General features: G+C 43.2%; 1 protein-coding gene across 1 annotated transcript; it reads left to right on the forward strand.

The window, feature by feature from the left end:
• The first annotated feature begins 1,478 nt into the window (after positions 1–1,478).
• LOC147461531 (uncharacterized) lies at positions 1,479–11,733 on the forward strand. The gene is made up of 3 exons (XM_086505792.1): positions 1,479–1,644; positions 2,738–3,525; positions 11,611–11,733. Exons 1-3 carry the CDS (start codon positions 1,479–1,481, stop codon positions 11,731–11,733), a joined length of 1,077 nt encoding a protein of 358 aa, XP_086361918.1.
• Positions 11,734–15,045: the final 3,312 nt, after the last annotated feature.

Raw genomic sequence — 15,045 nt, forward strand, 5'->3', positions numbered from 1 at the left:
TGTGCTGATGCTCCTAGTTGAAGTTAGAACGGTGATTTTGGTGATACCGAAGGTGCGGCCTTTGAAGAGAAGGTGCTACTAGTGATGGCTTGGACGGGATTTCCCATTTCACTGGGGTTGAAGATGCGGAAACCTGGCTTCAAGATTATGGATTGATCATGTTGGAAAGCAGTTGATCGAGTGAAGATGGTGCGGTACAGGTGTTCCCACTCCTGGTCGGTGGTAAAGCGAGGCTATGGTTCGATGGCCTTGGTGATAAAGAAAAGGCAGATTGTGAGGCCCTAGAGGCAGCTTTTCAAAGAAGATTTGTAGCAAATGTGCAGCTGGATGAAGTAAAGTGAAAGCTGGATAGTTTGAAGCAAAGCTTGGAGGGTGATTTTCAAGTGTTTGAGTAGGAGTTCAAAGCCCTTTGGGGGAAGTTGATCAAGATAATTGCTGCAAAAAATGCCAGTTTTTTGAAGTTAAGCAAAATCATGGATTGCCTACATGAGGAAGTGCGAGATAAAGTGGAGATAGATGGTCCGGTGTCGTATGAAGAGGCGGTAGCTCTAGCAAGAGGGCGAACCAAAGAGATTTTGAAGAAGCGTGAGGCTAGGTAGGTTTTTCCAAATGTTGTGATGTCAAAGCATTGCAATGTGGTGGTAGCCGAGCCACAGGTGGTGCAAAGAGAAGTGCCAGTGCAAGAGGAACCAGGGATTCTTTGGCTACAGAGAAATAGAGTGGTTCCTATGCTGAAAATGCTGGCTAGAGCGGTTCCAATTGTGGAGGAAGTACAAGTGGTTCCAGAGTGGACAAAGGATGTGCTGTCAAGTTTGAGTGCGCCTGTAAAAGCTCCATTGAAGTGTGGTAAAGAGCAAAGAGCGAGGTTTGCAGCTGAGGTCAAAGAAATGAATCTAGAGGAGATTCCTAAGCTTGAAACCGAAGAGGAGGCCGAGAGTAGCTCTATGGATGTAGATACGAGTTGGGAGACGGAGTCGTCTCAATCCATGTATGATGAGTTTGACCGCTTACATGTGAGTGGTGAAGCAGTGAATGTGTGCAAGAAGCAGTATGAAATGCAAGCCGAGGTGCTTAGTGAAGGCCAAATGGAGCAGTCTAGGCCTACAAGTGATGGTGTGCAGGTAAAGCTGACGTGCGGTGCATTGCTAATGGCCATGTTGATGAAGGTAGCAATGGAGTATGCCATAGTGGTACAGCAGGTGCAAAGTTTTGCCAAAAGGAACAGAGCATCCGTACGTATGGTGGAAGAGGACAAGGGTGATGCAATAGAGAATGAGTTTCTCTCTTCCTTGGCAGAGCTTGATGATGCAGCGGTAGAAGAGCAGGTGATTGCAGCGGACAAGCAGATGGTGCTTATCAACCTTGAAGGGCCAGTGGACGAAGAGGAGCTCGACAATGCTGGAATTGAGTGCATGGCAGATGAGAAGGGCAGTGCGGAGTTAAAGTTAGAGGTGCTTCCTATGTAGTGAGTGCACTCTATGACAGGTGATGCGGATTCCAAGGCGGTGTCCAAGCTTTTCAAGGAGCTTTGTGAATGGTGGTTGAAGGGGATGCTAATAAAGGCAGCTATGCAGTGTGCTGTTGAGCAAGTACAAGATCTGCTAGACGAGGATCTAGCTTTATATGGATGGGAGGGTGTGTCAAGTATGTCAGAAGTGTTGATTGAGCAGCAAGGCATTAGGAAAAATGTGGACTCTCTTTGGGCCATATAGGATTAAGGTTAATTAGGCTCCAGCCAATAGGAAGAGAGCAATGTATATAAGTCTAGAACCTAAGAAAGTAGAGAGAATAATAGGGTTGTCCACTCATTTATTGCTTTGTATCCTAGAGGGAGGTGGATGGGTAAAAGAGGGAGGGGAAAAAAAGGAGGGGGGGAGTGGTGGGTCCACAGATACGTTTTTGCAAAAACCCTAAAATTTCAAAATTTAAAAAAAAATAAATTCAAAATATTCCATCCAAAACTCCCCCCAAACCTACCCTATGATTAAAAAGTCATTTTCTCACTCTAGAACCTTTTTTCCAAGACTCCCTTCCTCCATAGCCCCTTTCCATAACACAAAGCTCTCACTCTCTCTCTAAACTCTTACACCTTCCTCCTTCTTCAAGCTCTCCATTGCAACTTTAAGCTCCCACTCTCTCTCTAAACTGTTTCCCTCCTCGTTCCTCAAGCTCTCCATTGCAACTTTAAGCTCCCACTCTCTCTCTCTCTAAACTCTGTTTCCCTCCTCCTTCCTCAAGCTCTCCATTACAACTGTAAGCTCCCACTCTCTCTCTAAACTTTGTCTCCCTCCTCCTTCCCCAAGCTCTCCATTGCAATTTCAAGCTCCCACTTAAGCATCCTTGGCACACAATGGTCAAAATAGACGCCCCAAACCCATCATTCAAAGTATGGTTCTCCACAACTCGAAGAATGAGGAGTAGCAATGGGAACCCTAAGATTTTTCAAGAAGGTGCGTGGGTCTACATGCAACCTTCCGCAATCGGTCCCCATCGTGTTCGTGAAACAACAAACGTTGATCTCCATTGGAAGGGAAGACTACTAGGCTTCAAGCAAGTAAGAGACAAGGGTACGGTGGCATCGTTCAACATGTTTTCATGTTTGGACACATGCGTCTACGAGGGATCACCAACCCAAGGGATTTTCCTTGTAATTGTATGTCCCTTGCACTTCAATGGTTTTGGTGGTAACAAAAAAATGGACTTTTTACATCTCACGGACTGTTTTGTTTCTATGTAGATGTTTTTCCTTCTAGCCTTGTGGAGGAGCTACCACTCTCGTGCCTTTCAGGCACATTTACGGCCATGCATGCAAGTTTTGGGGATATGCTCTTCTCCAACACAACTTCATCAAACCTTGCACGACAGAGGGTGTTCTTCTACACCCACAAGTACATTGTACCTACAGATGAGGAAGGCTACGGAGAGCTACAACCTTTGGAGGCTACAACCTTGCGTAGCATGGAGTGGCCAAAGCCAGATGCATTCATTGTAATGTCTTTGAAAGCCAAGATTGTAGCTGATGTGAGAGCATCATTAAAATTTGTAAAAGCCTCGCGTTCAGTTGGGCTTGGATGGTGTTGTCCTGCTCATGTCTTCGCTAGCATCTTTGGATCTTTGCCTTTCCATCATACAAATACTATGTATGTTTGCAAAGATCTACAATACGATACATTGGAAGCCATCCTTGGGGAGAAGTGGGGGTATCTTGAAGGAATTCACAACGGAGATCGCTGCCGGTGTCAGGTTGGAAGTTTCGGCATTGCTATCCATTTCATCAAGGTGCTCTCCACTCTTTACGTGCAGTACTTCTATGAAAGGTGGATGTGCAAGCTTGGTGAATGGATTCCATTGCAATCCACCGATGCTACAATTGAGGTATTTGATATTGCAATCAAATTGTCGAGTGGTGCCGTTGAAACCGTCCAAGTGAACAAGCATTGGACATTGGCCAATGTGCGGGAGCACTTAGTGATAATGGGTTTAGAGCATCGAGAAGATACAAAATTTTGCATCAGACGACGTAAGGTGAATGATTTTTCTCTCTTAATTATGTTATATTTATGTTTTTTTTATTTTTCCCTGCTCTAAGTTGGGTATGCCAATTTATTTATTTTTTGCTAGATTGGTAGCGGCATGGAGAGCACGATTCAAATTGAAAAGGCATGGACGATGGAAGAGAATTTGATTTTATCATTAGAGTAGTTATGTTTTGTACTTAAATTTTTTATAATATCACAATTGTAAGTTCAAGCAGATGGTTGTATCAAATTTTGGCAATGCACATTATCTTAAAGTTGTAGTGATGTGTTTTTTGAGTTAAATGATTGTAATTTAGTTTGTAAGTTTTTTATAACTTCTTGTTATTTGTGTTACTTAATGAAAATTGTTTAATATTTTAATTATTGTTTTTTTTTTTTGGAAGGGGGGGGGAGGGGGGGGGGAGTGCTATATAAAGCCTCCTAAACCCTACCATTTTCACACTCTTTGCCTGTTCACACTCTCATTTGAGCTCCAACACTCTTTGCATTCCTACTTTAAGAGCTAGCATTATGGCATCCTCCTCCACCCCTCCCGAAGCCACGGCGTTACAACGCTTCCAAGCGTTTTTACAAACAACCGAGTGGAAAGATCGTGACGATCTTCACAATTTCTTCACCCAATTCCCTGATGTGAATGCAACTATTCACCTAAACAGCCAATATTTTCAGCCTATCTTAGAATTTTTTGAATTTTACATCGACAAGTATGCTGTACCAATTGTCGGACAAGGGGAATTGTGGATTCCATGCGATTTGCTTCGCTATATACACAAAGGCGATCAGCCTTTCACCCAACGACTTCAACGATTTTGTGTAATTGCGGGTGAGGCAGGTCAGTACATTGAAGATTCACGTTTGAAAAAGAAGAAGGTCGGCACCCAGTTTCTACGTCGCTTAGCGACTTTTGTGTTTCTTCTTGCGGAGGAGCCTGAAAGATCTGAGGTGAGTTTGCCTCATTTGCACCTTGGGGGTGTCGTCAAGGACACAAAGGAGCCCATTATAGCGCCCTGGGATGCAAGCAAAGAGGGAAATATTCTTGCCCCAACCTACCCAGGAGGTGTCATGGATGCCGCCAAATCCATGGGTGATGAGGGTGCAGAAGCATCCTTTAAGCCCGCTGCAAATGCGCCGGAGGAGACATTAACTCCGAAGGTTTTTTTTGAACACCTCTCCCCAATTGTGATAGATGGGGAGGAATATTTGTTTTTACATGATCTTGAAAAGACTTTTGACATCCGCATGGATGAGTGTCTGTCCATCCTCTGTTCCATTGTAGAGTCCTCTGTCATTGACCCCTCTTCCGATCCTTTGGATCGAAGCCTCCTTCCTCTTGGAGAGAGTGTGGTAGATACAGTGGAGTTGGCAATGGTGGCGGTGACAGATGCACTGCACTCATCTGTGTCGGAGGATGAGTTTGTAGCTACACGCGCATTGCTTGAAGCCCAACACACTCCTATGCATGTTCATATAGATGAACTTGAGAGTGTCGCTATGGCTCCCAATTCATCTATTTCTCTTGACAGCAAACGCATAAACGATGAAGACGATGAAAAACAAGAGGTATTAATTGATTTTTGTTTTGTGATTACGTTAATTTTCATTGTTGCATTCTGAAATCTTATTTACCTATTGATTTCTTTGTAGAATGTTGTGGAGCTGGATGAGCATGCAAGTCGGGGAGGAGATGGTAGGCACCAAGCTTTTGGATGGCAGTCGAGGCTCTTGCACATTACCTTGGCAAGCTCCCCCAGGACGGCTTTGCGATAATCCACAAGGAGTACACTCCTTGTGGTCAATTTTGGGTGTCAATGATGAAAGAAATGAGCCGCATCCTATGCCTATCAACCATATCTCAAGCCTCCCAAGTTATATATCTTGTAAATAAATCTCTGGCTAGTGCTGCATTTGTGACACACATTCGTGGTCGTGTGCTTTGTAACGTGGCCTTAAGCCAAGCTGTAGGTCTAAGAAATGTGGAACAAATTGCTTGGGATGTGCTGCACAAACAGCTTCCTTGCGCCCAAGAGCACCAAGAAAACATTGCTCGCCATATCTTAGATGGCTCAAACAGTCAATAGATGCATAAATCTTGTAATTAACTCCTTCAAATATGTAATGAGATATATCACATATTTGTACTTTGTTATTTCAAAATTCGAATGGAAATTGATTTTAACTGGTACTTTTCAACTTCTATATTGAGTTTATTGTACGATAGATAGTATATGATTGGTTCTATCTTGTGATACACTTGTGTAATTCTCTGAATCAAAATATAGAGTTTTTTTCAGTCCAATCTCCATCAATAAAAACATAATAACATTGTATTATTATAATTTTGGTATAAATAAGCTTTAATAAGGCTGTCTCGAGGCCTGCCGCAAAGGTGCGCGAGAAGTCAGAAGTAACATTTACTTCTGGCTTCTCGCGCGCCTCTGCGGCAGGCCTCTAGATAGCTTAATTAAATCTTTTTTATGCCAAAATTATAAGAATACAATGTTATTTTGGTTATTCAATCAACCAAACTTGGTTGACAGTTCTTTTATCCACATCTCTCTCTCTCTCTCTCTCTCTCTCTCTCTCTCTCTCTCTCTCTCTCTCTCTCTCTCTCTCTTTTCCTCTCTCTAGTTAGCTTTACTTATCACTTAAAACAAATGTACACGACTCGTTATATTTCAAAAAGATATCTTTACATTGGCAAAATTGCCTAAAAGTCAAATTCAATCTCTTTGTCCTCTGATTCGACGCGCAAGAGCTAAATCTTTGGGCATTATTGTCACCCGTTTTGCATGAATAGCACACAAGTTGGTGTCTTCAAAAATAGAAATTAGATGATATTCTGCCGCTTCTTGCAGAGCTTCTACGGCGATACCTTGAACTCGAAACGCCATTCGATAACTTTGCATGATCTCTTTTACCAAACGTGCGAATGGTGCCTTGCGTATGAGATGGTCTGAAGTTTTTTGATAGTGACGAATCTCTTGCAACGCCTTTGGAATGCGTCGCTTCACAGCAGGAGCCCGTTGTTGAGGGATGGTAGGATCTGGGACATGGGCCTTGCGAGGGCGAACCTTGAAAAACTTTTTCTTTTTACGAGAGGGCTTGCGAGGGGGAGCTTGCGCATCTTCAAGGCCACCATGTGCTCCGACTAGCTCTTCAACTCCACCCTGCGCTCCAACTGGCTCGTCTGCTACATCCTCAAAATCCTCTTCATTTAGTAACCCATGATCACCTCTAGGCTGATCTGACGGCAAAGCGCCGAAGCCACGTGGCAATGTCTTCCCGGCCGGAACTCGATGATTGTTTGGGATCTCCTGTCCGCTCCATGGTGGGCTTTGTGCTTCGTTGTCTGTTTCGGTTTCTGTGTTTGATGTCACTACCCGTTTCTTCTTGCGCGAAGGTTGTCCATCTTGTTGCTCTTCACCTGACCATTCTCTCTCCATCTCTTCTATGAGCTCTTGTTCGTGTATCCAAGGTGGTTTTTGAGCACCTTGGACAGTTGAGTGAGGGTGAGCAAAAAAAGGTTGATCTTTTCTTGCTGTTTGCTTTGTGCGTGCCATGGTGTAAGAAGGGGCAAGATTGAAAATGAGACTCCTTCTTCTCTAAAAGCCCTCTATTTTTAAAAAAAAAGGTCTCTTCACACCTGACCAGGCCACTTAAAAAAACTCTAATATCATCAAAATATAAGAAACAAAAAATAGATAAATGGAGAAGTATTATATGCAACTCAACAAAGACATCTACAAACATAAACATTACATTGCATAGCATCATTTATTTTACATGTTGGGTAACCAACGTTTGCCCACTCTATGGTGATTTTCACGCCACCTAGCATGATTAAGGGGTCCGGTGGAGTTTCTCCATTTCTCTTTAGCAGTAAGTCGAGATTGTCTCCTAACCTCCTTGGCAAGACTTGACTTTCGAGCTCGCTCTATGGCATGACATCTCCCCAAAGAACAACGAAAGAACCAATCAAACATCTCCTTCAAGTAGTTGGATCTCGTAGTTCCACCACCGTGACGTGTATTTTTAAAGTAAACACCTTTGGCTCGATAATGTGATTTTTCCATTCCTTGAGTGCTCCACATGTCTAATGAACCATATTTTGACATAAAGAATGCTCCATGCGCATACAAAATATGCTGCATCAAGAAAAAATGCTTAGATCAAATAAATATTTATGTATAGCATCAAAATTTGAACTGAACAAAGTAACTTACCATGTAGTGTGTGATACCATGCTCGTGGTTTGGGGTTTCCACATGATTTGAAGCACTAACTCCAAGTGGTGCCACACTTGCCTACGCATATTTACAAGCACGGGATTTGAATCTTGATCGGTCGTACACTTGCAAAGAGCTTTCCATAGCTCCCATGGAGCATCCTCTTCACCCCTCTCCTTTTGCATCTCTGGTTTCTTGAAAAACGTACGTGCTTTCACACCATTCATAGATACTTTTTGTGGCACTTCATGCATATTATCCACCTCACCGATGATAGAAACATTGCCACCATGACATCCAATCGAATTTAGAATTGTTTCAACTATTCCAATGGCTTCCACGGATCTGGAAAGTGGTTTCATTGTGAAAGCGTACTCTATGTGAAGCTTTAACAAGCGATCAAATATACGCATAAAGGCATGCAAAGTGCAAAAGTGTACATTTGTAAGTGGAAAATTGATAATGGGATGCCATGTTTTATCTTTTGTCGACCGATTGGGGACCTCCATGATAGGACACTTCAACACCGAGCACACCCAATCCCTTGCATCATCATCCATTGACCCTGTTGCTTGACTTCTCTTGACATTTTTCTTTGAAGACGTGGAGCCACGAGTACTCTCCTTGTATCCTCGTACACAATATGGACAAGGAAGAAGTGATGAAGCACCTTGTTTACACCCAAGTATACATTTGATTGTTTTTAGATCACCTCCCAAGTGCCACTCAACATCAAATGTACCTACTCCATCTACTTCTAGCTTTTCTCCCTCTAGTTGTGCCTTAATAACCTCTGTGATCCACGGGATCATAGAGAAGACCCATGCCAACAACTCATGAGTCTCCTTCGGAACTTCAAAAGCTCCTAACCACCATATTTCTTTTTCCGATTGTACACTAAATGATGGTTTCTGAGAATGATCCCCGATAGCATCGACTTTTGCAAAAAACATTGCCTCATTCATGAGTGTCACACTCATACGTTCCAATCTCCGTCCTTTGAAAATTTGACATTCATCTAGCTTAAGAATAAATATGAGCTTCTCTCCAAGTACTGAAACAACACAAGAATTGAATTGTTATACTAAATGATATTCAATACAAATAAAAAACGACATTACAATTTGTATTACCTTGTGGAGACAAAGCATAAAACTTAACCATAGCTCGTTGTAGTTGTTTCAAGTCAACAAAAATATTGTTGAATTGATGATAACTAAAAGACTTTGTCCCATTAGGAATAGTATTGCCTCCCTTTATATTACCACGTGACTTGGCACTCGTGGAAGAGTACACCATGGATCCTTCAATGTGTTCGTATTCACCAAGGGATTCCCGAACGAGATCATTGTTTGATTTTTTTGCAAGTCGGACCCTATGTGGAATAGGAAATAAATTCTCGGTGATGCCTTGCTCTCGTAATGCATCTTTCATCAATCCATGAAGTGCATGGTATGCATTTGTGCTGATCCCAACCTCATCACAAGCTCTCTGGACATCATCGTCAGACACAAGGTTAGAGATCTTTTTTAGGATCTCCTTTGTGATGGCATCTTTCATGTGTTTGGCCTTTTTACAACCTATGATGTAAAGTATATCTTCCTTTGAGATGCATCCTAGGAGAAGGTTGCAACGGTCCTCTTGTCTAAAACTTCCACACACATCTTGTATATATGTCCTATTTCAAAAGGTGAACCGAGTTACAAATTGATGAAAATTATTTCAGAGTTATAAACACTGTGAATTTAAAAAAATACCTGGTTGTTGTGATCCGCTTCTTACGTGCCCCTCCATTAGATGCTAAGTTTTCAATGGAAGAGATCTCCCTCTTATGCTCACGCATGCCAAATGGAGTGGCTTTTAGGTGCATCATTGCAACCTGTAGCTTAGTTACCTTTGTTTCTGTAGCTTTCATCTCCTCTTTAAGATCTTTGAGTTGTTTCTCTGTGGAATGTAGTTGTTGTTGGAGATTTGTGGAATGATTGTGTAACACTTGACATTGTTGTCGGAAATATGACGACGCACCTGCGTGATTGGAGTCCAATCTCTTACAATACCCAAGAAGACCACGTTCTCCTTCTCCCACATATTTGATTAAGCTTGGGAGTGTACGGGATGTTGGATGACAGCCCACGAGCGGATCTTTTGGATACAACCCTCCATCAAGCCACAAGTCAACATTGGTTTCTCCTCGAAACCGTCGTACGGATGTCGGTTGAGATGCTTTCTCGTCATTTTTTTTGTGGGAGCAAATTCGATCGGTAGACGCAGACTGACATTAGTTGACCTAGTAGATGACGGCGCAGGTGATTCATTGGTTATGTCGCGAAGAGACAATGTGAAAAGTTATGATGGGAAATTTTTTTGATAAGATATACTTTTTGGGATAAACAGACAATTTTTGGGATAAAAAGACTTAAAAATATATTTTTTCATATATAGGTTCAATTTTTGAGCTCAAAGGAGGGAAATTTTTAAATTTTAAAAATTTTAATTTTTAGGCTTTATTAGATGGACGTTTTGATGATGTGGCATTGTCTATTTATTCTTGGAGTTAATGTAGAGAGGGACCCAAGGAATTTTAGATTTGGAGCTTATAAAAGCTAGATTCTTCTAAAAAAATACTGTTTTATATATATATATATATATATATATATATATATATATATATATATATATATATAGAGGGACCTTTTGAAAGCTTAAAAGATCCATTTTGAAGATTTTATAAAAAATTCATTTTTTGGGGGTAAATTGATGCACGAACTGAAAAGTGGCTTTTGTCATAACTACTTACTCTCTTTGTTTGGTGATAGGTAGAGAGAGAATGGTTCTTCTCTCTACCTTTACTCCTCTCTCTCTTTTTACTCCCCTCTCTCTCCTACTTTATCCCCCCTATTCCTCCTACTTTACCACCCTCATTCCCTACTTTCCCCCCCTCCCCTATCTAGAGAGAAGTTAGAGAGAGAGCTACAAAAGTAGCCCTATTTATTGTCTTTGTTCCCTCCATCCCCTACAAAATTAGCTTTAATCCCTTAAAATTAGGGATCCTTACATGGCCCCAAGGGGGTCTAATTTTTTCCTAATGGTGAGCACGAGGGTGCTCTATTTGGTGTTCGTGGAGGAGCTTTGTTGCAAATGAGTGCTTGGAGTGGTAGAAGTATGATGCTGGCAATTTGGCTATGTAGCTGGTTATGTGTCTTGGTGTGGCACTATGCAAGGGTGTTGTAGGTGGGTGGACAAGACCAATGCAAGGTGTTTGACCCACGCGGTTGATGACAAATAAAGCAGCCGATCACAGATGCCAAATTTTATATATATGTTAAGTGTTTTGTGGTGTGCAGAGAGTTTGTTTTGATGTGCATATTTCTAGTGCAATAAGCCCATATGTGGTTGAACATAAATGTCAACGAGGGGGTGGGCAATGATGGTGCAACCAAAGTTGGTCCGTGCTGGAAAGTGGTCTATGCCAAGCAAAGGTTGAGGGCAGGTGCAGTGCAGAAGGCTAGGGCACGTACCAAGGTCCTAGGTAGGGTAGTGGCAGTCGAAAAGTATGTCTAAAGCGGCCTTTTACGCCAAGGAGTCTCAAAGAGGGCTCAGTTGGGGTAGCAATTGAAGGTGCCCAAAGTGCTCTATCAGTGTCCCAAGATGTAGTACTTGAGATGCTCTAGGATCTCATTCAGATGGCTCATCAAACGAAGTTATGCAGAGAGAGGTATGCCAGTTTGAAGGTGAAGGTGGTTGTAGATTCCCGACGGAATGGACATGTGCAGCTAGGCTAGAGAAGTGGATGTGAAGTGATAACGCTGAAGTGCTCAATTTATGGAGCCTGTTGGTCTTTTCAGATTGATGATCGGACCCATGGTGTGCAAGTTATGAGTTGTCGAAGTTTGGGCGGGGGTCGGGTCTGTGCCCACTGGCCCGCATTGAAGAATGTGCCATCTGGCGTCTTTTTAAGGCCTCGATAGGGTTCAAGCAGGTAGAGGAGGCCGAGTGAAGTCGGTAGGAAGTCACGGCTCGTGATTTTGAGCCCCGAGCACTGAGTTATGGCCTGGGAGAAAGGGAGAATTTGGCGGGGGAGTGCATGCAGATGATTTTCTCTGTTTTTTGTGGCCTTGGATAGCGATCTCAGAGGAGTCAGAAGATGGCGAGGTTTGCACGGCCTAGGGATGACTTAGTGAAGATTTGACCCAGTTTGGCGGTCCGAGATTCCAACCATCTAGAAAAATATGGGAGCCGAGAGAAGGAGGTAAAAAAAAGGGGGTTTTAAACATATATATTTTTAAAGGGTTTTTTGTGATCATGAGGGGCCATAGGGCCAGTGACTGCCAAGTGGCATCACTTGGTCCCACATGCCCAAAAACGGGGTCTATAAGACCTAGAAGTGGCACCCCTTATGAGTATCCAAAAGGGGAACACCCTTCTCGTGATGGTTGGCGATGGCGTAGCTCTGGCCGGTTTGGCGGCGCCAGGGGTGCTGGGCGCTGATTTTGGGCGGCACGGCAGTGTTGAGATCGATGGTGGCCCGACGCCGGTGGCAGGCGCTGGACGTAGGCCATTATGCAATGATGACATGGTGGTATAGCTAGCGCCCGTGCCCGCGGCCTTAGGGCCCCAACTTTTAAGTTTGAGGGCAAATGCCCCCCTTCATATGGAAGAAAAGCACAAGTGTTGTGTGCCTGCTTCAATGTGGCAGCCCACCTTTGCCCCCCCTCAATAGCAATGTTGCTATTGCTAGCCGAGGAGAGGGGTCCCGCAATGGAGTAAAGCAATCGAGGCCAATAAAGGAGATCAAATGCCAAGGGGTCAATCCCCATATGGAGAGAGAGAGAGAGGGCCCGAGGCCACCGGGAGGACAAGGAGCAAGTCAAAGGGGGCCATTTCAAGGCCGGCCAAACAAAGGTGAAAGCCATGAGGAGCTGACCGGGTGCCCAATTGAAGAATCAAAAAGAGAGACCAAGCAGACAGTTTCAAAGCCAGCCGAGCCAAGGCAAAAGGCAAGGCCTGGACCAAAGTGAAGGAGGAGAGAGAAATGGAGAGAAAAAAGGCAAGTGTGAGCCAACAAAGGTGGTCAAAAATGAGCCAAAGGAGCAGTGCAAAGTGGGACTTCCCAAGAGGAAGAGAGAGCAAATGAAGCAAGGCGGTGCCCCCTTCCCAAAGATACCAAATTAGGGTACCAGATGGACCAATAAAGAGGCAGTTTCCAAAATTCAAGACCCCCCCTATAAAAGTCAAATTTTCATCAAATTAGGGGATTTTTTCTGGGCTTTTTTGGGCCGTTTGAAGCCTACAAAGTGGAGCTCTCTGTCAGAGGAGGGTGCCTGTCAAAGCCCTTTGTATATTCTTGTGAAAATGGACATGGTGATGGCAGTGTAAGCCTGTGTACATGAGGCATCTACATTACAAAGAGCACTATAAGATTAAGTTTTCCACCCTACTTACTCATCTATAAATACGTACACAAGTATATTATCACACAAACACGTAGATACATATACATACTAGTAACCTAATTAGAGGCTAGTAATGCCAAAGGTCAAGTGCACCTCTTTAGATATCATCGCAGTCTCAACCGTCGTAAAACCAAAGGTACATTGCGGTAATCCATGCATGAGCGGATCAATGACCGCAACGCCACGATTAAAAAAGGAATATACCCAAGAAGAAGTGTCTAACCTTCGGGTGCTATGCTCCCGTACTTAGTGCCTACATACATGCATAAATGAATATATATGTACACACATATATATGTTATGATTGTAAATGTAGCCATCGTTTTGTGTTTGCTACACCTAGATTCAACGTCTAAGTGATCAATTGATCCTAACATTACAATTCTAATGTAATGCAATAAGTAACTTCATTTCTCTCACTGAGTCTCTCTCTCTCCCTCTCGGTCATGCAATTGAACTAGGAAGCGGAAGCTCCATCCTAGTGTCATGCCTATGGCTCCATGTAAAGCAAGCACTCTCTCTCTATCTCTCTTTACCTATCTCTCTCTCTTTCCCTCTTTCCCTATCTCTCTCTATTCCTCTCTTTCTCGCGTATATTACCTCTCTCTCCCTCTCCCTCTTTCTATCTCTCTCCCTCTCTCTCTCTCTCTCTCCCCCCTCTCCCTCTTTCTCTCTCCCTCCCTCTTTCCCCTCTTTCTCTCTCTCCCTATCTCTCTCTCTTTCCCTATCGATCTCTTTCCCTCTCTATATTTACTCTATCCCTCTCTCTTTCTCTCTCTCTCTACCCTCTCTCTTTCCCATTCTATCTCTCCCTCTTTCTTTGTATCTCTATCTCTCTCTATTTCTATCTCTATATCTCTCCCTCTCCCTCTCTCTCTCTCTCTCTCTATATATATATATATATATATATATCTCTCCCTCTTTCTCTCTCTTTCCCTCTATCTCTCTTTCTCCCTCTTTGCCTCTTTCCTATCTCTCCCTCACTCTTTCTCTCTATCTCTCTCTCTTTCCCCCTCCCCCCCCCCCCCCCCCCCCCCCTCTCTCTCTCTCTCTCTCTCTCTCTCTCTCTCTCTCTCTCTCTCTCTCTCTCTCTCTCTCTCAGTGCAACCGTTTTTTAACCTAATAGACATCAGTCCACTCTTTTGATCATAACTTCTTCATCCGAACTCCGATTTGGGTGATCTATAGCCTCAATCGAAGAGCACGAAGTCCTCTACGCATTGATGTAAAGAGAGAAATTTTCAGAGTTATGGAAGGCATTTCTGTAGCAGCATTTCCGAAGTGAACAGGTTAAACAAAATTGATTCTCATCTCCTATTTTACATACAATGTCTTCCGGCACTCGCAAGGGTTCTTCTTCTTCAACAAGGTTCACAACCATTGTGGAAAATGATCCAAAATCTCCTAAGTGTAGAGATAGCAACACAACCACCCAACCAACGACATCGGAAACCATGATCATGGCGTACTTGGTATCATTGCAAGAGACCGTAAACAAACAAGGCGAAGACTTACGAGCACTTGCAATGGAGAATGGCACACTAAGGGTACTTGTGGTTGAGAATGAGAATCTCAAGAGGACACTTGAGATGCAAACAACACGTTTGATGAAACTTGAAGAGGAAGTCAAGAAATGTAAACGCTCTCTTGTGGACTTGAATGCTTTGAAGGAGCGGATGAGCAAAGTAGAGCATGACCATGTATTGAAAGAGGAGAAATTTGACACTATGAGCTGGGATGTATGCGACATGAAAAATGTATGCACAAACAAGTCTTGGGCTGATGTATGTGGTAGCAATGTGGTTTCTAATTCCTCACTCATGCAAG

This window comes from Adiantum capillus-veneris, chromosome 3 (assembly GCF_014529385.1).
Source record: "Adiantum capillus-veneris isolate H3 chromosome 3, ASM1452938v2, whole genome shotgun sequence".
NCBI classification, from domain to species: Eukaryota; Viridiplantae; Streptophyta; class Polypodiopsida; order Polypodiales; family Pteridaceae; genus Adiantum; species Adiantum capillus-veneris.